Here is a 26413-nt window from a genome sequence, read left to right on the forward strand (position 1 = left end):
GGAGATTTGTCTTCCAACAAGACAATGATCCAAAACATAAAGCAAAATCTACAATGGAATGGTTCAAAAATAAACATATCCAGGTGTTAGAATGGCCAAGTCAAAGTCCAGACCTGAATCCAATCGAGAATCTGTGGAAAGAACTGAAAACTGCTGTTCACAAATGCTCTCCATCCATCCTCACTGAGCTCGAGCTGTTTTGTAAGGAGGAATGGGAAAAAATGTCAGTCTCTCGATGTGCAAAACTGATAGAGACATACCCCAAGCGACTTACAGCTGTAATCGCAGCAAAAGGTGGCGCTACAAAGTATTAACTTAAGGGGGCTGAATAATTTTGCACGCCCAATTTTTCAGTTTTTGATTTGTTAAAAAAGTTTGAAATATCCAATAAATGTCGTTCCACTTCATGATTGTGTCCCACTTGTTGTTGATTCTTCACAAAAAATACAGTTTTATATCTTTATGTTTGAAGCCTGAAATGTGGCAAAAGGTTGCAAAGTTCAAGGGGGCCGAATACTTTCGCAAGGCACTGTATGCGTACTGTATATATTTGAGTGTGCCTCTGCGTATATACAGATTGTCAGGTGTGTGGCAGTAATTGACAAGGACACTGATCCGGTGGCTAGATTAGAAGGTCAGTGTGGGTGGAAACTAGGAATGAGGGACAGCTATTCCTGAACCGGAGAATATATAGAACATGACTTTTCTGTCCTGCTGCCCGACATACTCACCCACAAATTGATGTACACAATAGATATTCACCCTCATTTACTTCAGGACAACAACCCTGTTAGGCATTTCTAATCAGATGCTACTGTTTAATGTTGCAGGCAAAAATAGCAGATTTCTTAAAATGAACAAGTCTGCAAACTATACCTACAATATTAAAAGTAGCACCTGAGTAGAAATATGTATGTGCAAAGGAATTAAGGGGACATAGCCTCAATTAATTAGGCTACATCCCCTCAATTCCTAAGAACATATTTTGATTACCATAATAAAACAGATTTCTACTAGTTTCCTGAACATGTTAAGCAACATGGTGGAAAACTTCAGTCATACTTGTTCAGTGGGGAATTCTAAAAGTCAAGAAGACAGATTCAATCTTTATGTTGATTCGTCCTGTCCACCCCTGTGAGAGATGTGCTATTCTGAGGCACTTGCATGCTTGCAGCCTCAATCATGTATTTCCACTTTAACATCAGTACACTTCTAGCAGTTCATTAGGGCAGACTTTCACATATTTTACAATAAAACAGGATAGAGCAAAACAAATATAAATGAGTTTGAATGTTGAAGAGATAGCAAGGGTCTCTGAGGCTGAGCCCAGTTTTTATGCTAGTGTTAATTTCTTTATCAATGTGATGACGGAACAAATAAACTGAGCACTTTTTGGACATTCTCTATAAGGATGTTCTCTCTCTGATCTGAAGACTTCACATAAAAACAGGGACACATAGAATGACACTGTGCTCTAGGCCTAACTTACCACAGCTGAGAACAGATATCTGATACAGTGATGTTGATTGTTTCTGTAAGGATTCAGTTGTATATGTCAGATAAAACAGTACAGCTCCAACGGTCTGAATATTGTTGAAGAGATACCTAAAAGAATGTTTAGTATAGGGCTCTACAGATACCCTCCATCCATGGACTTCACGTCATTCAGAGTATGACTTGTCTAGTTGGCTCGTTGTTCAAATGTGGTACTTTACTGCCCTCTAATGGTCGTTTTGTATCTCAAAAGAATTATAAAGAGCACAATCCATGTAAAAAAAAAAGGTTTTCCATTGCCTCAAAACATGGGACAAGACCAATTGGATACCACAAAATTTGGGAGATAAAGAGGTAAAAAACTTGATTCACTACTGGACACTTTCTGTGTAACTCCTTTTCACAAGGATTCAATTTTTTAAAATAATAACACACGATAACCTATTTTGTCCAGTATTTGAAACAACATTGGACTGAGATTGCTAATGCATTCATAAGAACACCAGATTGTGATGGTCATAGCAAACAAACCTTACTCATAATGGTCAAAGTTGTGCTTTTCACAGCTCTGGCAATAACATCAAATATCTATGTTAGTCATTGATTGATAGTCAATGGACTAAACAAAATTGACAGAAGACAGGTGTGTGTGTGTGTAACATCCATTTACCACCTTATATGAGAAATCTGGAAATTACAAACATTGTTTTATTTCAGCATCTTAACATTTCAAATTCAAATTAAGAAATAAAAATGATTTAAGTTAAAAGGGTGACACAACCTGAGAAACATTACACAAATGTAGAACCTGGAGCAAAGTGAAGGGGGAGGTCTAAATATCTCTGACCATCCCATTTATAGCTCCCATAACATTAACATAAATGATCACTTTACCAATTACACTATTTTTGGTTTGCAAGAGAGCATTGACCACCAAGCTCCATTACCCTCACAACAAGGCCCCTCAGGAGCGATCAAAGAATATCACTGGATTCACGATTTGTTTAAAAAAGCCTTAAAATGCTGTCTCCAATTATTTATCACTGAAACCAAATTTGAGAATTCAAAGACAAAGGGAAAACAGTGTCAATCAGGTAAAGGGGAAATTAAATGAGAATGAACCATCAAGGATCCCCTTTGACAGCCAAAATAAGCTTACGTCGATGTTGTTTTCTGTACAAAATTTAATTAGAATTCCCCATCATCATTTCATTCACAAATATTATTTCCATGATGAAAACTGTGCGTAAGCAAAAAATATTTTTAAATAAAATTGACAACCGGTCCCATGTGGCTCAGTTGATAGAGCATGGTGCTTGCAACACCAGGGTTGTGGGTTCAATTCCCACAGGGGACCAATCAGGAGAAAGTATGGAAATGTATGCACTACTGTTAGTCATTCTGAATAAGTGCATCTGCGCAATGATGTAAATAACCATGATAGTGATGATCAATATTGTAAGAATAAACCATTGCTCCAGAGATTTTTTTGAATTGTATACAATTTGCTGTGCTGATCAGAATCTACACACTCACACACAAAAGAGGGGGGGGAGGGGGGCTGTACTCCCATTCATGCGTTCCCATGAAAGACACCAGCTCAGTCTTTATTTCACTGGCAGAGTTGGGAAGGAGGAAGGGGACTAGGGCAGTTGTTGTAGCACCCTGCAGAGAATGAGGTACCCCCCACTGCAGACAAAAACCTAACCCCATCCTCCTGTGACCACTACCTGTCTCAGATTCCCTGTCTTCTGTTTTATCTGATCTCTCCACACGGCATCATGACAATGGAACATCTGATTTGATGGTGTGGTGGTGGGAGATCTGACCAGCAACAAGCAGGTACATGCACAAAAGAGTACCCTATAATAGTCTGCTGCCGAGAGTACTAAGAAAACACCACTATACACGTTATTCTTATCATAATCATTGTTTCTCTAATCACTACCAACATAAGAGGAGAGGGCAGGTAGGGGAGGGGGAAGACAGACTGGTGAGAAGAGGAGAGGTAAATTAAAGAGACATTTAAGCGCGCTCCCCACGGATACGACGGGCCAGCTGGATGTCTTTGGGCATGATGGTGACACGCTTGGCATGGATAGCGCACAGGTTGGTGTCCTCAAACAGACCAACCAGGTAAGCCTCGCTGGCCTCCTGCAGACAACAAAGAACAGGTATGAAAAATGGCTCACGACAACACACTTAAAAATGTGTGGACAATATCAACCTATAAAATGCTATTCTGTGACACACTCGGGCACATGATCCAAGTATTCCTCTTCAGTGTGTGATAAAACAATCAACACAATGCAATTATTTTTCTCCTGCCTCAAACTTGAGTTATGTGGTTTATGACAGCAACTACAATGGTGATGATGTAGCACTGACCTGAAGGGCTCCAATGGCTGCACTCTGGAAACGCAGGTCAGTCTTGAAGTCCTGGGCGATTTCTCTCACCAAGCGCTGGAAGGGCAGCTTGCGGATCAGCAGCTCAGTGGACTTCTGGTAACGACGGATCTCACGCAGGGCCACCGTACCAGGCCTGGAGGGAAACACAGTTAGAAGAATCCCATGACTAACATCACTGTATGGATTCATTACAAAAATCCAGAATCAAACTCTTTAGGCCTAAATCCTATCTTGTATCAGGTGGTGATGGAGTCATAATAAGGGCCAGTACTGTGACTCAGGGACAGGGGGCTGCTCTGGTAAGACCTTATCAGCCTTTCTGTCACTCTCTCTCACCTGTAGCGATGGGGCTTCTTGACCCCACCAGTAGAAGGGGCACTCTTGCGGGCAGCTTTCGTGGCCAGCTGCTTACGTGGGGCTTTGCCTCCAGTAGATTTACGGGCTGTCTGCTTGGTACGGGCCATGGCTCCTACAAATTACCTGAATGAAGGGGAGAACCACATACATAGATGTGAGATATAACAATGACCATAGGTTAAAAATGTTAACTTTTAGTTGTTGCAATTAGACCTGATAATCAAGTCATTGCATTTTTATTAATCTGTTTCCCGGCTGATTAAATACTTAAACTAAATTGAAAAGCACTGTGAAACAAGAGTATTTTTATACAGTAATTGGGTGTTCAACTCATTGTCATTGAACACATTTGGAACAAAAAGTGCGGACAAGCTACAACATGAATCTATCTCCCCAATCAAAGTCGACAGTGAGCCAATCAATCAATCAACGGGGAAAACGACGGCATTGGTTGGTTAGTCAATCTAATTTGTAAACATATGACTAAGACCAATCAGTGTGTCGTCTGTCACGAAGAGGCGGGATCTACAGCTCCCAGACGTTGTTGGTAGCCCCGCCCACTCAGCTGTGATGATGGCGGCTGCTTGATGCGCAACCGGGATAAAGACCCAAGGCAGAAAAGCAAGGGAGTAGCACTAAAACTTTGATATTTCAAGAAACAGCGGTTTGACAATCTCATTAAACAACTAATACACATTAAAGAAGACATCCCAGGGAACTCGTATGTAGGCATAGAAACGGAGTTCGACCGCCAATGCCTGCGTACAACCGAAGCGAACCCGCGCATAATTTGAAACAATTTCTCCGGCTGCACTAGCTGTAGAAAAGGCTGCAATTTTGTGCCGTTTCGACAGTCGGGTTTGTTATTTTTCTCTACGACGAAAATGAAATGGATTTCCAACAAAATATCCAGAATTGAAGCAATTTGAAACTTTTCAAATGTGAAGTTACCGTAAATTAAAAGCAGTCGAGTGTTTGACTTACCTACACCAAAAGAGGTTTAAAAAGGATGTGAGAAATGTTTAGCTTGTCTTGCCGTGTCAGTATTTTCTTCCTCGTATCCACAATGGGAACAAACGTACAGCGGGAAAATGGCTGCTATGTCAATCATTTCTCCCATAATGCAACAGTGTATACACACAATTCTTGTTTTGTAGCACTTCGGCCACATGTTCTTTGGATATTTATTTTGTACTCTGAATCGGTCTCAGAAATTCATAAGCGAACATCGTAGCCTACCTAATATCGATATTTTTATCCAGATATTGTGGAAATGTATTGGCTTTTCAATTTGCCATGCTCAAGAAAATGATGCAATTGTATATCCGTGTACAACCTTAATCACAAGTCTAAGGCAAATGTTAACCTTAAATGTCGTCACAAAAAGGTCTGGTTTTCCGATCAGTGGTGTGAAGTACTACTTTAGTTTCTGTACTTTACCATTTACATTGGACAACTCCTAAAGAAAATGTACTTTTCACACCATACAGTTTCCCTGCCACCCAAAAGTACTCATTACATTTTGAATGTTTAGCATGACAAGAAAATGATCCAATTCACCCATTTACCAAGAGAACGTCCCTGGTCATTCCTGCTGCCTCTGATCAGGCAAACTCACAAAAGAGGTAGTAGGGATGTTCTCTTGTTAAGTGAATTGGACCATTTTCCCGGTCTAGCTAAGCATTTGAAATGTAACAAGTATGTTTGGGTGTCAGGGAAAAGTGATAAAGGTACATTTAGGAATGTAGTCAAACATAGTAAAGTACAGATACCTCCAAAACTGCTTTAAAGTATTTTTACACCACTGCTGTGTTTGTAAAGTATGTCTGAGTATTAGTGTGCCCATTGCTATCTGTAAATATGTATATTTAAAACTAAATACTTTTACTCTAGTATTTTACTGGTGACTCACCTGTCATTTTTTATTAAAAGGCATTGTTACAAGTAAAACTGGGTACTTTTCCCAATGAATATGACAGTTCTTCAAATGACCAAATATGACAAACTCACTATTTAAAGTACAAATTGAGTAAAATACCATTGCCAGCAGCATGCAACTCAGTACTTTGTGTAGGTCAATCACTTTACTAAACCAGTTGTGGAACATCAGTTTATCACCTTTGTGAGAATTCTGGATATTACAAATGTCTGCTTAAAAAAAAATGAACAGAAAATTAAAATCAAAACCAGTAAGAAAAGGGTATCACAACCTGAGAAAGGAACTAAAATATTACCTGGATAAAACATGGGAGAAATACATAAACATTACACTACATATAGGCCTTAGCAATGTTTTGAATCAATGTCATTTATCAATTTCAGAACAAAATTAACTATTTGTAAATGCATCCTGTAAACAGTAGAAACACTAGTTGTAAAAAACAAACAAAAGGGTACATGTAAAAAAAAAAACAATGCAAGTCTATCAATTAGAAAAGCCTGTTATAATAATGTAATAGCATCGTCAATAGGAGAAAATGCTTGCCCAAGATGCTTCATGCATGCACCATTTGCCGTGCCGATTTGCACACACATTAAAAGGTGTGACTCCAATCAGCTTCAAAACAGATACATGATACACAAAGTACCCTAAAAGTCTTCTGCTAAGAGAACTAAGGGGGACAAGACTGCACACTACTTTTATCACATCATTACTGAAACCAAGCTACTTAAAAAGGAAAAGTGGGAAGGGAGGGAAAGACAGCCTGAGGACACGTAAATTAGGGAGGCATCTAAGCGCGCTCCCCACGGATACGACGGGCCAGTTGGATGTCTTTGGGCATGATGGTGACACGCTTGGCATGGATGGCGCACAAGTTGGTGTCCTCAAACAAACCAACAAGGTATGCCTCGCTGGCCTCCTGTAGACAAAATACAAGTTCAATTCAGTTGATGATATAAGCGTTAACTTGGTATGGGACAATGCCTTCTTCAAACATTTGGGGAGAGTACTGCCAGTAGGCCACTATTAAAGGGATACCTCGATATTTTGGTGATGAGGCCCTTTGTCCACTTCCCCAGAATCAGATGCACTTGTGCATCATTTTTGTCGGTCTCCTGTATGAAGGATGTTAGAGGTAGTTTTGCATGCCAATGCTAACTAGCATTAGCACAATGACAAAGTCTATGGCATCTACGAGCATGCTAGCAGATACCCATAGACTTGCAGTCATTGGGCTTGCTAGTTAGGTTTGTGAGCCAATGCAAACTAACTTTCTTCATACTGGACACAGACATAAATATGCATCCATTTTAGACTCAGCGAAAGTAGAGAGGGCCTCATGGCCAAATTTCCTTAGTATCCCTATAAGTGTACAAATTCTGATAGGTCTGGCTTTAGTGTCATTTGGTGGGTGAACAAAAATCATAAACACACTGACCTGCAGAGCTCCAATGGCTGCACTCTGGAAACGCAGGTCAGTCTTGAAGTCCTGAGCAATTTCTCTCACCAAACGCTGGAAGGGCAGCTTGCGGATCAGCAGCTCAGTGGACTTCTGGTACCGACGGATCTCACGCAGGGCCACCGTACCAGGCCTGGAGGGAAACAGTAATTAAGTAACACCACTGTGGTCCTTTACTTTATCTACATCAAATTATATTAAAGGCGAGAGCATGACACCAGGTGGGTCGAAGCCTGCATGATCAGGCACTGCATTTTGTCCCGCTGTCACCTGTAGCGATGGGGCTTCTTGACCCCACCAGTAGAAGGGGCGCTCTTGCGGGCAGCTTTGGTGGCCAGCTGCTTACGTGGGGCTTTGCCTCCAGTAGATTTACGGGCTGTCTGCTTAGTACGGGCCATGGCTCCTTCAAATCACCTGAATAAAGGGGAAATTGAGACAGGAATGTTAATGGAAGTAACAAAATAGCTATCAAATCCAGCACAAAAAAAACATGTTAGTCTACTAAACACCACCAATTACACTACCAGCAAAAATATTGTAATAAGATTACAGATACTTTGAAAAACTAAACCATTACTTGTTTTACATTTAGAAAAAAATGTTTGCAAAAAATATAAGAAACCTTTGTTGTCAATGACACTCAATTAAACTTGCTTTTATTCAATGATTAAGTTTGTTCCACCTAAGCAAGTCAGACCCCTAGAATCACACCCCAAATGCATTGATGGACATTTTGTATTGTAATGGCTCTTAAGGGCAAATTAATTAAAATATAACTGAAAGTTGTTAGACAAGTAAATAGAAACTGTAACGGAGTACATTTAGAAAGTAACCTATGACATCCTTAAAAAAAAATCGTTATTATTTGTATATAACCCTCTGTGATTGTATCCACGTCTGTGGCACAAGTCCGCAAAGATGTACATTAACTTCAGCGAATTACAGCGTAAAGGCTTCATACAACTACCAATAGGGACTTGTTTAGTGATATAAGGGGTGGGATTTTCTTCCATTTTCGCCAATGAGCAACGTCTTTTACCAAGTAGGTCCCCGCCTCTTACGCATTGAAGACTATGGCTGCTGTAGCAGGAACGTATTAACGTGAAGGAAAAATTCGAATGTGTTTAACAAGAAGGTGACAATTAAAACGACATTTAAAACGAGGATATTGTCGCTTTAAACTAAAACACATTGAAGGATTGTTCTAGACATCGTTAGGAATCTATTGAAAAACTTCTGTACTCAGAAAATTACTCAGAACCCGTGCATAAACCGTGTCAAATTCGAAAGGAGTGCTTTGGGTCTGTAGTTTCTACAAGCGGATAATAGCTTGCTTTTTCGGTCGTCTGGGTTGTGTTTTTCCCTATGACTGCGGATTTACTTGCAAAAAGATAGTCTAAATAACAAAAAAGTTAAAATGTACAATTACACAATATTTGTAAAAAAAAAAAATATTTCAAACGCAACACTTACCTTTGATACAACAGTTAAAAATATGAAACTCGTCTCGTGTCCTTATTTATTGCGTTGATCACACAACAGAATGGAGTCCTATATTGGGTTAAAATGGCAGGTTACCCACAATGCATCTGCTGTGACAAGAGACCAACTTTTTTACACGATTAAGAATTGACCAATTCAATCAATTATCAATCATCTTAAAAGCGTGATATACTCCATAATGAGATATGTTAGTGAAACGTCTGTTTACTGTATTGGCAGATATTGACCATTTAAATGGATGACAAATGGATGACAATTATTGAAAGTGTTTTATGGACTCAGATGATTCCACGTGAGTGCGCGGGACAAAATGGCTATAACTGCAAAATTAGCAATTACAGGATTTCTGTTACCTGTAGTTCTTCATATAAGAATTCAAACAATTTAGATTATCAGATTACACTTCTTGGAAGGTTTGTGTATTGTGACAAACATCGCTTTAGTATAAATTGTATTATATACACGTTTAAATCACAAAAGTATTAAATGACCTAGCAATAAAAAAATAAAAAATCAATGTATACATTTGGGGCCTACAAATATCTTATTTCCAGGGGTGTTTTTTTTTAACACAAGTCCTCCTCAAGGTGGACATAGGGGCCCATCAACTTGTGCTGAACCTCAACAGAGGAAGAACAGACGTCATCGCATCGTCTCCCAGATGATCCAGCATGGCGGCGGTCAAGAGACTGAAACGCGTGGCAGCAGCGCAGCCAGGATTCATGTCTTTTAAATCGTCGGCCGGTTCAGATGACTTGAACAGTGGCCAGAGAAAGCGAGTGAATAAGAATAAGAAAAAGAATTGGAACAAACACAGTGATATTCAAGATGTTGAAGAGTTTTTGGATGACGTGAGACTTCAGGAAAGGGCTACAGGGTGAGCAGCATGTGTTAGCCAATACCTGCTTGCATTCTAGCTAGCTACAGTTGCTATCTAGCTAGGTGTAGTACTTACTGTACCAATAAACGATTATTTAGCAGGTATTGCGACATTATCAAACCACTGATTACGCTAGCTAGTTTTGCATGTCAATCAATCCAAGTCCACTTGGAAAAAATGGAAACACCACTTTGCTAGCTAGCAATGCTAAGATACACGTTGGGTTGTTTATTCTAGCTAGCTATGCTATTTTAATTTTTTTTTTTTTACAATTTCCGACTTACATTCCTAGCTATAATCAGTGGTGTAAAGTCACCCAGTAAAATACCACTTGAGTAAAAGTCCGAAAGTATTTAGTTTTAAATATACTTAGTATCAAAAGTAAATGGGATTGCTAAAATGTACTTAAGTATCAAAAGTAATAGTATAAACTTCAAATGCCTTAGATTCAGCAAACCAGACGGCATATTTTTGGGGGGACACCATTTACAAACGAAGCGTTTGTGTTTAGTGAGTCCGCCAGATCAGATGCAGCAGGGATGACCATGTTCTCTTGGTGAGTGTGTGAATTGGACACGTTTCCTGTCAAAATGTAACGTGTACCTTTGGGTTTCAGGGAAAAATGTATGGAGTAAAAATTACATTATTTTCTTTTTACTCTGGGATATGTGGGACTGTAGCGGCCCACAGCCAGTGAAATTGCAGGGTGCCAAATTCAAAACAGAAATCCCATAATTAAATTTCCTCAAAAATACAAGTATTTTACACCATTTTAAAGATGAAACTTGTAAATCCAGCTACAGTGTCCGATTTCAAAGACTTTACGACGAAGGCACACCAAACGATTGTTAGATCAGCACCTATTCACAGAACAAAAAGCAAATTTTCCAGCCAAAGAGAGGTACAAAAAGCAGAAAGAGAAAATTAGTCACTAACCTTTGACGATCTTTGTCAGATGACACTCATAGAACTTTGTTACACAATACATGTATGTTGTGTTAGATAAAGTTCATATTTATATCCCAAAATCTCAGTTTACATTGGCGTGTTATGTTCAGTAGTTCCAAAACATCCAGTGATTTTGCAGAGAGCCACATCAATTTACAGAAATACTCATAAAACATTGTTAAAAGAAACAAGTTATGCATGTAATTTTAGATCCACTTCTCCTCAATGCAACCGCTGTGTCAGATTTCAGAAAAAGCACACCATGCAATAATCTGAGTACAGCGCTCAGGCACAAAAACAAGCCATACAGAAACCCGCCATGTTGGAGTCAACAGAAGTCAGAAATAGCATTATAAATATTCACTTACCTTTGATCTTCATCAGAATGCACTCCCAGGAATCCCAGTTCCACAAATGTTTGTTTTGTTCAATAAAGTCCATCATTTATGTACAAATACCTCCTTTTTGTTCTCGCGTTTAGCCCAGTAATCCAAATTCATACGGCGCAAGCACTAGGTCCAGACAAAGTCAAAAAGTTCCGTTACAGTTCGTAGAAACATGTCAAACGATGTATAGAATCGATCTTTAGGATGTTTTTAACATAAATCTTCAATAATGTTCCAACCGGAGAATTACTTTGTCTTTTGAAATGCAACGCAGGTTGCACTCATGGGCACACGCATGATCAGCTCATGCCAGACACCTGGTTGAAACAGCTCTCTTTCTCTCCCCCTTCATAGTAGAAGCCTCAAACAAGGTTCTAAAGACTGTTGACATCTAGTGGAAGTCTTATGTAGTGCAATATGACCCCACAGACACTATATATTCAATAGGCAATGACTTGAAAAACTACAAACTTCAGATTTCCCACTTCCTGGTTTGATTTTTTTCCCTCAGGTTTTTGCCTGCCATATGAGTTCTGTTATACTCACAGACATCATTCAAACAGTTTTAGAAACTTCAGTGTTTTCTATCAAAATCTACTAATTGTATGCATATCCTAGCTTCTGTGCCCGAGTAGCAGGCAGTTTACTTTGGGCATGCTTTTCATCCGGAGGTGAAAATAGTACCCCTACCCTAGAGAAGTTCTTAAGGAATGTAATAAAGTAAACTTGGCAAAAATATAAATAGTAAAGTACAGATACCCGGAAAAACTACTTAAGTAGTACTTTAAAGTATTTTTACTTAAGTAGTGTACACCACAGGCTATAAGCACCCAAACTTGAGCAATACACCTAAACTGAATTGTTTCTTGACCGGTTTACTCATTTATGATTCGGCTGCTTTTATGTACTTAGCTAGCTAACATTTATGCTCTTATTTACAGTTTAATAACACATGCTGTATACACACATTTTATTTGCTTCAAAATATGAAGTTATTCATTTACTTGTCTAAACCTCTTCTTTTTTTTCGACAGAGGCCTGATATCTGAGAAGCCAGATGATAGCCTGTTCTTTGTGGACATTGGAGAGCAGAGAAAATATGTCCAGCCAGGTAAATTATACCACTGTTTATAATAAATACATTTTCTGCTTCAGTTTTGTAAATGTTTAGAGTGTCAAATCACTGATGTTAGTGTTTTCTGTGTCGGATGCCAGAAGTCCAAGAGGGAAAGAAGGGGAAGAAGTCAAAGTCGCGGCCCTTGAGGATAGACCTAATCCTGCAGCATGACTCCCTCGTCCCTCCACCTAAAGAGTGAGTTACTGACCCTGAACATGGCCCTCTCACCCCCGGCATCCTGCCCCTTACCTGGAGATGGGTCAGTCAAGTTGTGCATGGCACAATGTCCAGTGATGAACCCATCCTTGCGCTCACAGTATTTCCTCTGGAATGTGAAGACAATCATGGAACTCAGGGAGCTGTTGTGTGAACAGTCTTCTGGGAACTGAGGGCAACATGCTGTGCTGCTTCCCCTCTCCGGGGTCGTATGTACTAGAAATGAAACGGAAACTCAGAGGGACTACCTGAACTTACTTTTGTTTTCTGTTGAGAAAGGTTTTCCTACTGTTTGCACTAACTAATACGACCCAGATATGCCTCCACGTTATAAACTGAAGCCATGCAGCAAGGCTATATTTTGAAAGTACACAAGTGTACTTAGGTTAGTTTATTCCTCATTCTCATAATAAACTGTGATTGTGCACTGAATTCTTCCTTTTCTTGGGGACACTACTTAAAATTCAGTTCCCTCTCTCCCCTAGTATTTTGGCCCACCAGCAACCGAATGCGAAGAAACTCCGCCGCATTGCAGAGAATGCAGAGAAATTGGCGGCCATGGGTGTGTTACCACGGAGACAGAAACGGCTCTTGAACCGCAGACCGGCAGTTACAGCGTCAAAATCAAAAACGGCGGCCAACAACTTCCCAGACAGACCCTATTATGATCTGTGGGGAGGTGATGGTAAGTTTGACTATTCAAAAATGCTAAATTATTTCGAAATAAATCCTGGAGTTCTTTTGTCGGTGTTTGTGACCATCTTTTCTACATATTGCAGCCAAAGAGACAGCTGATCCTTACTACCTTGAGCAAACAGGGAAGAAGCGTGTGAAGGTGAGAAGAATACTGCATTGTCACTGCCTGAAAGTTTATAGTTTCTCAGTATTGTATGTGCTGCATAGTGAAGAGGGATACTTAGGCAAATGGGAGCGTTTGTATATTTACTGTCTGACCATGAGGTTTTTAACACGGTCTTGTTCACTCTTAGCGACCAGAGAAGCTCAACTCAAAGCCCTCTGTTCTCCCGGCAGTGGAAGTCATAGCCCCCGGAGGCTCCTACAACCCAGACTTCTTCTCCCATCAGGTAACTTACTACACTTAACAACAGTGATTAAAACGCAAACCTTCAATCCTGGTTCGTTCTAGAGGTCGACCGATTGATTTTTCAATACCGATACCAATTATTGGAGGACCAAAAAAAGCCGATACGATTAATCAGACGATTAATTTTTAAAATGTATTTATTTGTAATAATGACAATTACAACAATACTGAATTAACACTTATTTGAACTTAATACAATAAATCAATAAAATCAATTTAGCCTCAAATAAAATGAAACATGTTCAATTTGGTTTAAATAATGCAAAAACAAAGTGTTGGAGAAGAAAGTAAAAGTGCAATTATGTGCCATGTAAAAAAGCTAACGTTTAAGTTCCTTGCTTAGAACATGAGAACATATGAAAGCTGGTGGTTCCTTTTAACATGAGTCTTCAATATTCCCAGGTAAGAAGTTTTAGATTGTAGGAATTATAGGACTATTTCTCTCTACCATTTGTATTTCACATACCTTTGACTATTGGATGTTCTTATAGGCACTTTAGTATTGCCAGTGTAACAGTATAGCTTCCGTTCCTCTCCTCGCTCGAACCAGGAACACAACGTCAACAGCCACCGTCGAAGCAGCGTTACCCATGCAGAGCAAGGGGAACAACTACTCCAAGTCTCAGAGCGAGTGACGTTTGAAACGCTATTAGCGCGTACCCTGCTAACTAGCTAGCCATTTCACATCGGTTAAACCAGCCTAATCTCGGGAGTTGATAGCTCAATGATTTAAGCACAGCGAAGAGCTGCTGGCAAACACACGAAAGTGCTGTTTGAATGAATGCTTTCGAGCCTGCTGCTGCCTACCATCGCTCAGTCAGACTGCTCTATCAAATCATAGACTTAATTATATAACATAACAACACACAGAAATATGAACCTTTGGTCATTAATATGGTAGAATCCGGAAACGATCATTTCGCAAAATGTTTATTCTTTCAGTGAGATACGGAACCGTACGGATGGCATCCCTAAGTCTAAATATTGCTGTTACATTGTACACCCCCAAAATGTTATGTCATAATTTTGTACAATTCTGGCAAATTAATTACGGTCTTTGTTAGGAATAAATGGACTTCACACAGTTCGCAATGAGCCAGGTGGCCCAAACTGCTGCATATACCCTGACTGCTTGCACGGCACGCAAGAGAAGTGACACAATTTCCCTAGTTATAAGAAATTCATGTTAGCAGGCAATATTAACTAATTATGCAGGTTTAAAAATATATACGTGTGTATTGATTTTAACCCCTTGACAACATTCCGCCGAAAAGGCAGCGCGCAAAATTCAAAAATATTTTCTAGAAATATGTAACTTTCGCACATCAACAAGTCCAATACAGCAAATGAAAGATACACATCTTGTCAGATTTCAAAAATGCTTTAAAGCTAAAGCACAACACATGACTGTTAGGTCATAGCCAAGTCGATCAAATGAATCACTAACCGATCTTCATCGAAGCCCCTCAAGCCGTTACAGTCCTTTAGAAACATGTCAAACGATGTATGGAATCAATCTTTAGGATGTTTTTAACATAAAACATCAATAATGTTCCAACCGGAGAATTCCTTTGTCTTCAGAAAAGCACTGGAACGAGAAGTAACTCTGTCGGGAGCGCGCATCAAGAGACTAAGGCTCTCTGCCAGACCACTGACTCGAAGAGGTCTTCTGAGCCCCTCCTTTATAGTAGAATCCTCAAACCAATTTCTAAAGACCGTGGACATCTAGTGGAAGCCCTAGGAAGTGCAACCTCATCCATATCTCGATGTGTATTCGGTAGGCCAAGCTTTGAAAAGCTACAAACCTCAATGTCCCACTTCCTGGTTGGATTCTTCTCAGGTTTTCGCCTGCCATGCCATATGAGTTCTGTTATACTCAGACTGTTCTGTTGAAACAGTTTTAGAAAGAGTGCTTTTTTCGCGAATGCGCTTGTTAAATCATCCCCTGTTTGGCGACGTAGGCTGTGATTCGATGAGAAATTAACTTCTTATGGATCAGTGGACGCTAGCGTCCCACCTCGACAACTTCCAGGGAAAGTGCAGAGCGCCAAATTCAAATTAAATTACTGTAAATATTTAACTTTCATGAAATCACAAGTGCAATACATCAAAATAAAGCTTAACTTGTTGTTAATCCAGCCGCCATGTCTGATTTGAAAAAGGCGAAAGCAAACCATGCGATTATCTGAGGACAGCGCTCAGCACACAAAACATTACAAACAGTTAGCAGCCAAGTAGATTAGTCACGAAAGTCAGAAATGGTAATAAAATGAATCACTTACCTTTGATCTTCGTATGGTTGCACTCACAATACTCCCAGTTACACAAATGTTAGTTTTGTTCGATAGTCACTCTTTATATCCAAAAACCTAAATTTTGTTGGCGTGTTTTGTTCAGTAATCCAATGGCTCAAATGCGGTCACAAGAGACAGACGAAAATTCCAAATAGTATCCGGAAAGTTCGTAGAAACATGTCAAACGATGTTTATAATCAATCCTCAGGTTGTTTTTATTCTAAATAATCGCTAATATTTCAACCAGACAATAGCGTCATCAATATAAAAGAAAAACAAGAAAGGCGTGCTCTCGGGATTGCGCACCAAATAAGTTGGGGAAATTCCACTGGCCTCTCATTGAAACTGCTCATTCTCCCTCATTTTTCAGAATAAGGCCTGACACAATGTCTAAAGAATGTTCACAGCTAGTGGAAGCCATAAGGAATGGAATCTGGGTCCTATCCCTTTAAATGGTGGATAGGCTTTCAATGGAAAAACACCCATTTCAAAATAACAGCACTTCCTGGATGGATTTTCCTCAGGTTTTCACCTGCCATTTCAGTTTTGTTATACTCAGACTTTATTTTAACAGTTTTGGAAACTTTAATGTTTTCTATCCAAATCTACCAATTATATGCATGTCCTAGCTTCTGGTTCTGAGTAGCAGGCTTTTCATCTAAAATTCCAAATGCTGCACCCTATCCCAAAAAAGTTTAACAGGCACAGCATCGATTATATGCAACGCAGGACACGCTAGATAAACTAGTAATATCATCAACCATGTGTAGTTAACTAGTTGTTATGTTTGTTTTTTACAAGATAGGTTTAATGCTAGCTAGCAACTTACCTTGACTTACCTCGCGTAACAGGTAGTCAGCCTGCCATGCAGGCTCCTCGTGGAGTGCAATGTAAGACAGGTTGTTAGAGCGTTGGACTAGTAACTGGAAGGTTGCAAAAACGAAAGATGAAAAATCTGTCGTTATGCCCCTGAACAGGGCTGTTAAGCCACCGTTCCTAGGCCGTCATTGAAAATAAGAATGTGTTCTTAACTGACTTGCCTAGTTAAATAAAGGTGTAAAAAAAATACAGATTACTGATTGTTATGAAACCTTGAAGTCAGCCATTTCGATTAATCGGTCGACTTCTAGTTTGTTCAATGTTTCTGCTCGCTTGGTATGTGTGTGAGGATCTGTCTTTTCATGTTGAGTAATGCTGTGGTTGATGTATTGAAGTGCTGACCTTTCTCTCAGGCCTTGTTACTAGAGGCCCATGAGGTGGAGGTGAAGCGGGAGAGAGCGGAGCTGAGAATAGAGAGACAGCTGGCTGTCAACCGAGAGGATACCGCCACTGAGGTACAACATCAGTACACCCCTCCCCCCGCCGCTCAACTGTTCATCGTTTCACAATTCAGACCTGTATGTGGTCTGTCCAGCTCAATTTTGCCTGACCTTCCTCGCTGTTTCTCTGCAGGAGACAGTCTTCCAGGAGCTAGTGGAAGGGCTAGTGGAAGAGGAGGAAGATGAAGATGAGGAGGAAGAGGATGTTTCTATTCGTGGCGGCTTGCAGCAGGAGAAAAAGACAGAGAAAGAAAGGAGGCGAGAGAGAGCTGACAAGATAAAGGTATGCAAGACTACGAAGTCTTTTCCCCACTAACGTGCCCTAGTCTTTCCCCTCCATGTGCTAGCTTAGGATCTGACCGACAGTGTCTCTCTCGCTGTGCAGTCGCAACAGAAGCAGGCAGCAAGGGTGTTCACTGACAAGAAGCAGCAGCTCTTCCAGCTGCGCTCCATCCAGGCGACCCTGAAGAGGGGGGAGCAGCAGACTAGAGAGAGGGTGGCCCAGCGCAAGGCCAACCAGGAGGCAGAGAAGTCCATGCCTCGGCGTCTCGGCAGACTCAGGTCAGTACCTCCACAGGGCTGCCACTGTTATCTGCTATCTTGGTTATTTATTACAATTTTATACCTAGAGTGAGATGCAACTGTTCCCCCATTTTGCAAAGCAGATCAAGTAAATTGCATCATAGTATGAACTGTAAGTAGTCCTAGACATTTCTGTAACAATGGGCTCCAGAAGAGCCTATACCCCATTCCAAACCAAATAATTTAGCCTTATTTCTATAGTGCTGCTTTCCCCTAAGTGTGAGTTGCGTCTGTGCTGCTGTTTTGTCTATTGTCTCCATACTGTCTGAACTTGTCCCCCACATATCTCCCCAGGTTCCAGGCTCAGGATCTAGAGGTCCAGCTAAGTGATGAGATTCCTGGATCCCTGCGGACACTCAAGGTTTGACTGACTGTATCCCACTCACGTTCTACAATACAATCATACTTGGCTGACCTTTGAACCCATGTCCATGTACACTACTGTTCAAAAGTTTGGGGTCACTTAGAAATGTCCTTGTTTTTTAAACAAAAGCCCTTTTCTTTTTTTGTCCATTAAAATAACATCAAATTGATCAGAAATACAGTGTAGACATTGTTAATGTTGTAAATTTATTATTGTAGCTTGAAACGGCTTTTTCTTTTTTTTAATGGAATATCTTCATAGGCGTACAGAGGCCCATTATCAGCAACCATCACTCCTGTGTTCCAATGGCACGTTGTGTTAGCTAATCCAAGTTTATCATTTTAAAAGGCTAATAGGTCATTAGAAAATCCTTTTGCAATTATGTTAACACAGCTAAAAACTGTTGGCCTGAACAGTTTGCGCTGTTCTGTGAAGGGAGTAGTACACAGCGTTGTACGAGATCTTCAGTTTCTTGGCAATTTCTCTCATGGAATTGCCTTAATTTCTCAGAACAAGAATAAACTGATGAGTTTCTGAAGAAAGGTCTTTGTTTCTGGCCATTTTGAGCCTGTATTCGAACCCACAAATGCTGATGCTCCAGATACTCAACTAGTCTGAAGAAGGCCCGTTTTATTGCTTATTTAATCAGAACAACAGTTTTCAGCTGTGCTAACGTCATTGCAAAAGTTTTTTCTAATCAATTAGCTAATCAAAGTTTCTCATTTTAAAAGGCTAACACAACGTGCCATTGGAACAAAGGAGTGATGGTTATTGATAATGGGCCTATGTAGATATTCCATAAAAAATCTGCCATTTCCAGCTACAGCAGTCATTAACAATGTCTAAACTATTTCTGATCAATTTAATGTTATTTTAATGGACAAAAAATGTGCTTTTGTTTCAAAAACAAGGACATTTCAAAATGACTGCAAACTTTTGAACGATAGTGTATGTGGAACTGAAATGCTGCAAAGTTTCAGGATAGCAATGCAATTCCCTTCAATAACGTCTCACGTTGACCCCTGTTTTGGCGCAAGGTCCTTCATCAGAGCACTCAACTATATGGGTTTACTAACATGTTTCCCTTCACATGTAATTATGTTTCCTGCAGCCAGAGGGCAGTGTCCTCAAGGACCGCTTCAAGAGTATGCAGAAGAGGAACATGATTGAGCCCAGAGAACGAGCCAAGTAAGTTATTCTCCCTTTAAAAACAAACAACATCTCATGTCAGAAATATATTTGCCTATAATGGATATTGAACTGTGATGTAATATACCTAGTGTGTCTGTAACTTTCATAGTGGAACTTTGTAGATTTGTTTTTGTTTATTTCCAGAGAGTTATACTACAAAACTGGCTAACGCATTGATCCTGCTAACTTGCCTAAATATTGGGAAATAACTTTTTAGAAAGCTGAGCTTGAAATGGGAATGATCTGACTCAAACACGTTTGACTTTCTTAATGAACCAGAAAATCAGTAGTTATTTTTGGTTGTTTATCAACGTTAGCTGGGTAACTGTGTTGTAGTGCACCCCCTCTGTTGGTTCAGTCAGCTTGAGCCTGACTGTGTCCAGTGATGATCCCATCCTCGCGATAACAGTATTTCCTCTGAAATGTGAAGACAATCATGGAACTCGGGGAGCTGTTGTGTAAACAGCCTCCTGGGAACTGAGGGCAACACGCTATGCTGCTTTCCCTCCACGTCTCCTTTTGTTTTTCTTGGACAAGAGAATATAGTCTTGATTTAATGTGAAGCCGTTGACGTGCTTTAGACAGGACGGTGTTTGATTGTGTGCTCCGCCTCCTCCCACAGGTTCAAGAGGAGACACAAGGTGAAGTATGTTGAGAAGAGGGCCTTCAGGGAGATCACCTAGAGACCAAACCAACCTATGGAACTGTTCAGGACTGACGTCACAAACACAGCGACAGCCAGCCAGAGAGCTACTGTTTGAGAGCTACTGTTTGCCCCATCAATTGTCATCAATCAACTCAGCCCATTTTTTTTGTCATTGATGGATTTGCCACCTTTTAAAATCTGTTGGAAAATGTTGAATTCCCCACAACTTGTAACATTTGCCAGGCCTTGATATTTTCACACATCTATATACAACATAAACCAGCCCAACCCAGGTAGTGTTATACAGATTCAGTCTAATGCATTTTGAGGTCAAATGAGTTCATTGGCAGGATATTTAAATCTGGATCTGTCAACATCAGTTGAGAATGTTAGACTTCAGAAGGGTGCTCTCCTGTCTCCCTCCCAGTTGGTAATCTTGTATTTCGCTCTCATCAAACCAAGATTAATACCCTCGTTAGAAGGGGTGGATGCCTGAGTGAATACGTAAAGCGATTAATGACGTAGTAACGTTTAAAACCATGTGTCAAGAGTTGGACTTGTGTGCGTTCTGTCACTTATCTGTTATTGTGTACAAAATCCCTTTATTTGCCATAATCTGACTTGATTTCATTAAAACAAGTTAATTATTGACATTGTTTTTACTGACTGCTATTTAAATGCCTCATTGCATTTGTGGTAACAATATAATTGTTTTGGCCTATTCAATCCCAAAATATATTGTATTTCATAGTGGGATTAAATTATTTTATTGTACTTTTGTCTACACAATTCTGTCAAAGTGGATGAAATGCAAAAAATAAATAAATGAATTAAATAAAACTGCCTTGATTAGATAAATATTTGCCCCCTTCAGGCAATACACGTTGGAAACATCTTTGGCAGAGATTACTGCTGTGAGTCTTTTTGGGTGAGTCTCTTAAGAGCTTTCCACACCTGTGTTGTGCAATATTTGACCACTATTTTAAAAATTTTAGATCCAAATTTTCAACTCTTGGTAAGCAACTATGGTGTAGATTTGTGTTGTAGGTGGTTGACATGCTGAAAGGTGAATTCATTTCCCAGTGTCTCGTGTGAAGCAGAGTTCCCTCTATGGTTTTTCCTGTGCTTAGCTCCATCCTGTTTCTTTTCATCCTGAAAAACTCCCCAGTCTTTGGCAATGTCAGGTACAGCCGTACCATGATGCAGCCACCACCATGTTTGAAAATGAGGCAGTTACTCTGTCGAATTTGCCCCAAACATGAGGCTTTGCATTTAGGCCAAAAAGTGTATTCCTGTGCTCAGTTTTTTTTGTTGCTGTATTACTTTAGTACCTTGTTGCATACATATGCATATTCAGTATATTTGTATTCTTTTCACTCTGTCATGTAGGTTATTATTGTGGAGTAACTACAATGTTGATCCATCCTCTGTGTTCTCCCATGACAGCCTTTGAACTCTGGTAGCTCTTTTAATATCACCAATGGCCTCATGGTGACATCCTTAAGCAGTTTCCTTCCTCTCCTGCAGCTCAGTTCAGAAGGACTTTGTGTCTGGATGGTTTAATCCATCCTACACAGCATAATTATTAACTTGACCAAGCTTAAAGAGATATTCAATATATTATTGTTACCTGTCTACCAATCGGTCTTTATGAGGCTGACAAACAGCTCCCTGTTCTTAGTACTTGAATCTGTGCTTGAAATGTAATGCTTGACTGAGGGACCTTATGTATGTATGGGGGGGGGGGGTGGTTAGTCATTCAAACATTTTGTCAACCCCTTTTTCACACAGCGAGTCCATTTAATTTACACTACGTGACCAAACGTACCGCTAATCCTCGGGCCTGCCAGGCACCATCCAGGGCCCACATTACCCTGCCCCTACCCACAGTGTAGTTACCCTCAACACACTGATGGCTCTGAGACTGTGCCCACAGTAAACCGTACCTATGTTATGGCCGTTGACAGCAATAGGAGTAAAAAGGCACATTTCTATTTCACAATGCAATGGACAATAATGTTCTCGTTTAATCTATTCTGTCAATGCTACCAGCCATCTTGGTGTTCATTTTGGTTCACCATGACCGTCAGTCATTTTGAGTGTTCAGATTTAGGTGTGTTTGAGAGCGATGGTTTTCATGTTTTTCTCCTATTCTCCCTCACCTCACGTGCGAGCCGTTGATGGAGCCAGATTGCCTTAGCATGAGGTAGATGACTGTGGTGCGCCGTGAGTGGAGTCGAGCGGTACACATGAACGCTCTCACTGTTCACCTGCATCACTTCATTACAGTGTGTCTCACGGCTCCCCGAACACATCGGTGTGCTGAGCCAGCAACCATCAGTCTCCTCACCTATAGTCCTGTATACCGGTCTTCAAGCTGTCCTTTCTCCTATCTCAAAGACACATGAATAGTGAAGGTGAGTGGGGAATACCTCATCCCCTCCCCTACCGACTGCACTGATACTGACCATAACTCACTCGCTCAGGACATGACTATGTCAAAGACCTTTCTTTTGGGAGGTATTTCTAATCTTCACCTGAACCTCACAGTGGATGCTCCCATGAATGTGACAGGATGGGTAACATAGTGATATGAACTGTGTACATACAGTAGCTTACAAGTCAGATCCCACGTCAGTATTCACCAGGGAGGATAAGGGTCTGGATCCTTGTGACTGCTCTCTATGAGTCCTCCCAGTCCGGCGTCTGTGCTGGTGTCCAGCTGATGATACACAGACACACTAGTATATACACCTTGTAAAGGCCTCGGGCACTCCACTCCCATTGTGATGTAATTTCCTGCTTAGAAAGGGTTATGCATGAAGAGAGAGAGAGAGCATCATCTGGTCTAGGTTCAAAGTCACTGCAGAATTAGACTTTTTACACGTTTCTCCAAATGTCAAATATAGAAACTGCAAGCTGCTTCAAACGTCAAATCTCTTTGTTAAATCTTGTTTCTCTTTAATACCAACACACACACACACACACACACACACACACACACATGCTTTCAGTCTTGCTCTGCTCTCTCCTTCCCTTGGCTGTGGGTAGAAAAAGAGAGAGAGGGGTCATCTGTATGTTCGCATTTCCACCAGAGACTTAGAAAGTGTTTGTGCATTTGAGGGTGGCCACAACAGCGAAGGTGACCATGACAGTCTTCTACATCCCCCAACACCATGCCAGTGCCAATAAACACAGTTGTCAATGTGAACGCTCTGTGTACACACAAACGGTGAGATGAGAGGAGAGGTAGAAAAGGGGAAAGGAAGGTAGACCAGTCACGCCAGTAGGTGCGGGAAATGGAGAAATGGAGGAAAAGCAAGGCAGGATGAGAGTGATAAAGGAAAATGGTTTGTGTGTCGGTTGTGTTGTAATTGGAGTGGAACACTGAGAGATGAGAGAGAGGAGGGGATAAACAGAGCAAAGGATGGAGGGATGAGCAGAGCGATGATTCCTCTCTCTAATCTTCTGGACACACGCACGAGCCGGGTGCCTGCAGGCAAAGAGCGAGAGAGTAAGAGAAAGAGAGTGAGAGAGAGAGAGAGAGAGAGAGAGAAAGAGAAAGGAGAGAGAGTGAGAGAGAGTAAGAGAGAGAGTAAGAGAGAGAGAGTGAGAGAGTGAGAGAGAGAGAGAAAGAGCGAGAGAGAGTAACAGAGAGAGAGTGAGAGAGCGAGAGAGAGAGAGAGAGTGAGCGAGAGAGAGAGAGTAAGAGAGAGAGTGAGAGAGGAAGTGGGCAGGTGGAGAAGGTGGAGACAGAGTGTCAAACTGTGAGGGGAAACTAGATGAAGGCAGAGAAGCAGCAGAGGGAGGGAGAAGAAGAAGAGCTATCATTCCTCTAGCACGCTGAGAGAAACCAGTGAGGAGCTTTCCTTATGAGCACCAGCAAAGCAGAAATTCACTCTCGCTCTCTGCCAGAGTGAGAGGGGGAGAGCGAGAGAGTAAACGAGAGAGAGAGAGAGAGAGCTACACTACTCCACCACTGACGGTGTGAACACAACGAGGAGAGAGGAGAGGGAGAGGGAGAGAGAGGCAGAGAAGCACAAGACTAGCCACAGGGAAGGAGAGAGAGACAGGACGGAGGAGAGACAGAGTGGAGGGAGGGAAGAGGAGGATGAGGGAGGAGTGGAGAGAGAAGACAGACGCTGATCTTTGACTGTTGAGGACCGAGTGCGAGTGTGTGAGCGTGAAGGAGTGTGCTTGTGAGACTGGGTGCGATGGATCACTGTTCCTGCACACTGTAAGTCTCAGTGCATGGCAGGGCATTTAGAGTGTGTGAGTTTGGTTTCATTGTGTTGGGTGGTGTTTTATCAGACATAGCACAGCGGCTGAGGGATTACGACAGCTGGGGAGAGAGTGTGTCTATGTGTGTTGTGGTAGCGAGCAGGGGCAGCTGTGTGTGTGTGTTTGTCTGTGTGAAAGAAGCAGGGCAGCTGGAGACAGAGATAGGTAGAGAGGCCAGGTACACCTAGAGGGCAGGTTCACAAAGAGAGAGAACCCACGTGAGGACAGAACAAGTGAAAACAGGGACACCAACTCTGCCACCAGATACAGAGTTTGTATGTGTGCGTCTGCACAGCGGCATACAGAGAAGCACCGGTCCAGTCATCTCAGGTCAGCGCAGCTGGGGTCCAGGGATATCCATCAGGCAGCTATGGGGGCCTAGTGAGCTGTAGTAGAGGACGCCCTCGGCCCCCAGTCCCACCCAGCAGCAGCGCTCTCTCTTCCCCTCCGGTGGGTAGACGCACGTGGGCCTAGGGCACCTCAAAGCCCAGAGTGAGGGCCAACAACGGGGTTCCTGTACCCAGAGGAGTAACCACGGCCATCATGGGGGAGTGGACCATCCTGGAGCGCCTTCTGGAGGCTGCCGTCCAGCAGCATTCCACCATGATCGGAAGGTAAGCAGCATACTGATATCTAGAGCAGAGGTATTCAAATCTGAGCCTGCAGGTCCAGAGTACTGCCGATTCTGTTCTACCTGATAATTAATTGCGCGCACCTGGTGTCCCAGGTCATTATCAGTCCCTGGTTAGTGGGAAAGAATGAAAATCAGCGTCGAACTGGCTTCAAAGTCCAGATTTGAATTTGCCTGATCTAGAGGTTAAATTACATGACATTCAAAAGGTTTCCATTCCGAAGGCTCAATCGCAAACACAATGGCTATGACATTAAAATAAAAATAAAATAAAATAAAACATTACATTACCATTTTAAATGGGCAGATTGATAGTCAATGTCTCTGGTGTTGGCCGGAAAGGGCACTATCCGCTATTGGTTATGATGGGGATGATGCTAGGTATTGGATAAGGGGCTTATTGCGAGGATATTCTCTTCTGTATGGTCAGTTTGAGGCTCTCAATGGAGCTTCCCCTCTGCGTGTCATCTCTATGTGTTGCAAATAAGGTCTGATTGAGTCTGTGGCTTCCTGTCCAAAGTGGCTGATCAGAAGCTGAGAGGCTTTGTTTAAATCCTGTCGACAAAGTGATGGGATGATGATGGGAGGGTGGGAATGAAGGGGGGAGAACGAGGGGGATGAGAGATGCCATTGGTCAGAGGGGCTTCAGCTGTTAGAGTTTAGAACAGCACGAGGATGCAGAGACCTCGTTTGACTTTCGTCCAGTCCATTCCTCTCACTTTCTTCTCTCTCTCTCGTTCTCTCTTTCTCACACACACACACACACACACACACACACACACACACACACACACAGACACACACACACACACACACACACACACACACACACACACACACACACACACACACACACACACACACACACACACACACACACACACACACACACACACACTCTCTCTCGCTCCTTTCTCTCTCACACTTTCTCTTACTCTTTGATAGAGTGTGATGTTCTATGTGTGGTAGTCGTCAGAGAGCTTGTTTTCACAGAGCTGCATGCAACAGGAAATGGTGTCTAGTCCTCTGCTATAGTGTCTAGTCCTCTGGGAAGTCACTACAGAAGGCTGTAGGGTTGGTTGTGTCCTCATTATGGGCAGTGTGGTCATTGGTCCTCCCTGACATCTGCATAAAGATAAATGAATGCTCCAAGACTGCAGTAGAAAGTGTTCTCATTTGGCTTGCCTATCCACATCTCCCTAATATTGAGTTGCAACTTCCCCTTTTGCCCTCGGAACAGCCTCAATTCATCAGGTCACGGTTTCTACAAGGTGTCGAAAGTGTTCCAC

At 41.5% G+C, this 26413-nt stretch overlaps 4 protein-coding genes across 4 annotated transcripts in view; 2 read left to right on the forward strand and 2 right to left on the reverse strand.

Moving 5' to 3' along the window:
- Positions 1 to 2140: 2140 nt before the first annotated feature.
- Positions 2141 to 5385, reverse strand: LOC112265277 (histone H3.3A). The gene is made up of 4 exons (XM_024442421.2): positions 5245 to 5385; positions 4240 to 4383; positions 3883 to 4036; positions 2141 to 3648 (listed from the first exon to the last, which is right to left on the reverse strand). Exons 2-4 carry the CDS (start codon positions 4365 to 4367, stop codon positions 3520 to 3522), a joined length of 411 nt encoding a protein of 136 aa, XP_024298189.1. The 5' UTR covers positions 4368 to 4383; positions 5245 to 5385; the 3' UTR covers positions 2141 to 3519.
- Positions 5386 to 6155: 770 nt separating this feature from the next.
- LOC112265278 (histone H3.3A) lies at positions 6156 to 9282 on the reverse strand. Its single transcript, XM_024442422.2, has 4 exons — positions 9135 to 9282; positions 7932 to 8075; positions 7641 to 7794; positions 6156 to 7121 (listed from the first exon to the last, which is right to left on the reverse strand). The coding sequence occupies exons 2-4, from the start codon at positions 8057 to 8059 to the stop codon at positions 6993 to 6995; spliced, it is 411 nt and encodes a 136-aa protein (XP_024298190.1). The 5' UTR covers positions 8060 to 8075; positions 9135 to 9282; the 3' UTR covers positions 6156 to 6992.
- A 460-nt stretch (positions 9283 to 9742) lies between these two features.
- LOC112265276 (ribosome biogenesis protein NOP53) lies at positions 9743 to 20861 on the forward strand. Its single transcript, XM_024442420.2, has 12 exons — positions 9743 to 10041; positions 12413 to 12489; positions 12594 to 12690; positions 13197 to 13396; positions 13491 to 13546; positions 13701 to 13796; positions 17343 to 17444; positions 17563 to 17712; positions 17815 to 17990; positions 18306 to 18372; positions 19487 to 19563; positions 20189 to 20861. The coding sequence occupies exons 1-12, from the start codon at positions 9836 to 9838 to the stop codon at positions 20247 to 20249; spliced, it is 1365 nt and encodes a 454-aa protein (XP_024298188.1). The 5' UTR covers positions 9743 to 9835; the 3' UTR covers positions 20250 to 20861.
- A 3067-nt stretch (positions 20862 to 23928) lies between these two features.
- LOC112265279 (gap junction delta-2 protein-like) overlaps positions 23929 to 26413 on the forward strand; it is a 28523-nt gene continuing 26038 nt past the window's right edge. Inside the window, exon 1 of the mRNA XM_024442423.2 lies at positions 23929 to 25107. Coding sequence (XP_024298191.1) covers positions 25037 to 25107 — 71 coding nt within the window. The 5' untranslated portion in view covers positions 23929 to 25036. The remainder of the gene's footprint in view (positions 25108 to 26413) is intronic.

Source organism: Oncorhynchus tshawytscha, linkage group LG13 (assembly GCF_018296145.1).
Source record: "Oncorhynchus tshawytscha isolate Ot180627B linkage group LG13, Otsh_v2.0, whole genome shotgun sequence".
NCBI classification, from domain to species: Eukaryota; Metazoa; Chordata; class Actinopteri; order Salmoniformes; family Salmonidae; genus Oncorhynchus; species Oncorhynchus tshawytscha.

Coding starts and splice junctions, on each gene's coding strand:
- LOC112265278 (XM_024442422.2), bottom strand. CDS start 8,059: ATGGCCCGTACTAAGCAGACAGCCCGTAAATCTACTGGAGGCAAAGCC. Junction 7,795..7,931: donor AAGAAGCCCCATCGCTACAG/GTGACAGCGGGA, acceptor GTTTCCCTCCAG/GCCTGGTACGGTGGCCCTGC. Junction 7,122..7,640: donor CAGCCATTGGAGCTCTGCAG/GTCAGTGTGTTT, acceptor TTTTGTCTACAG/GAGGCCAGCGAGGCATACCT.
- LOC112265276 (XM_024442420.2), top strand. CDS start 9,836: ATGGCGGCGGTCAAGAGACTGAAACGCGTGGCAGCAGCGCAGCCAGGA. Junction 17,991..18,305: donor CGGCGTCTCGGCAGACTCAG/GTCAGTACCTCC, acceptor ATATCTCCCCAG/GTTCCAGGCTCAGGATCTAG. Junction 18,373..19,486: donor GATCCCTGCGGACACTCAAG/GTTTGACTGACT, acceptor TGTTTCCTGCAG/CCAGAGGGCAGTGTCCTCAA.
- LOC112265277 (XM_024442421.2), bottom strand. CDS start 4,367: ATGGCCCGTACCAAGCAGACAGCCCGTAAATCTACTGGAGGCAAAGCC. Junction 4,037..4,239: donor AAGAAGCCCCATCGCTACAG/GTGAGAGAGAGT, acceptor GTTTCCCTCCAG/GCCTGGTACGGTGGCCCTGC. Junction 3,649..3,882: donor CAGCCATTGGAGCCCTTCAG/GTCAGTGCTACA, acceptor TGTTGTCTGCAG/GAGGCCAGCGAGGCTTACCT.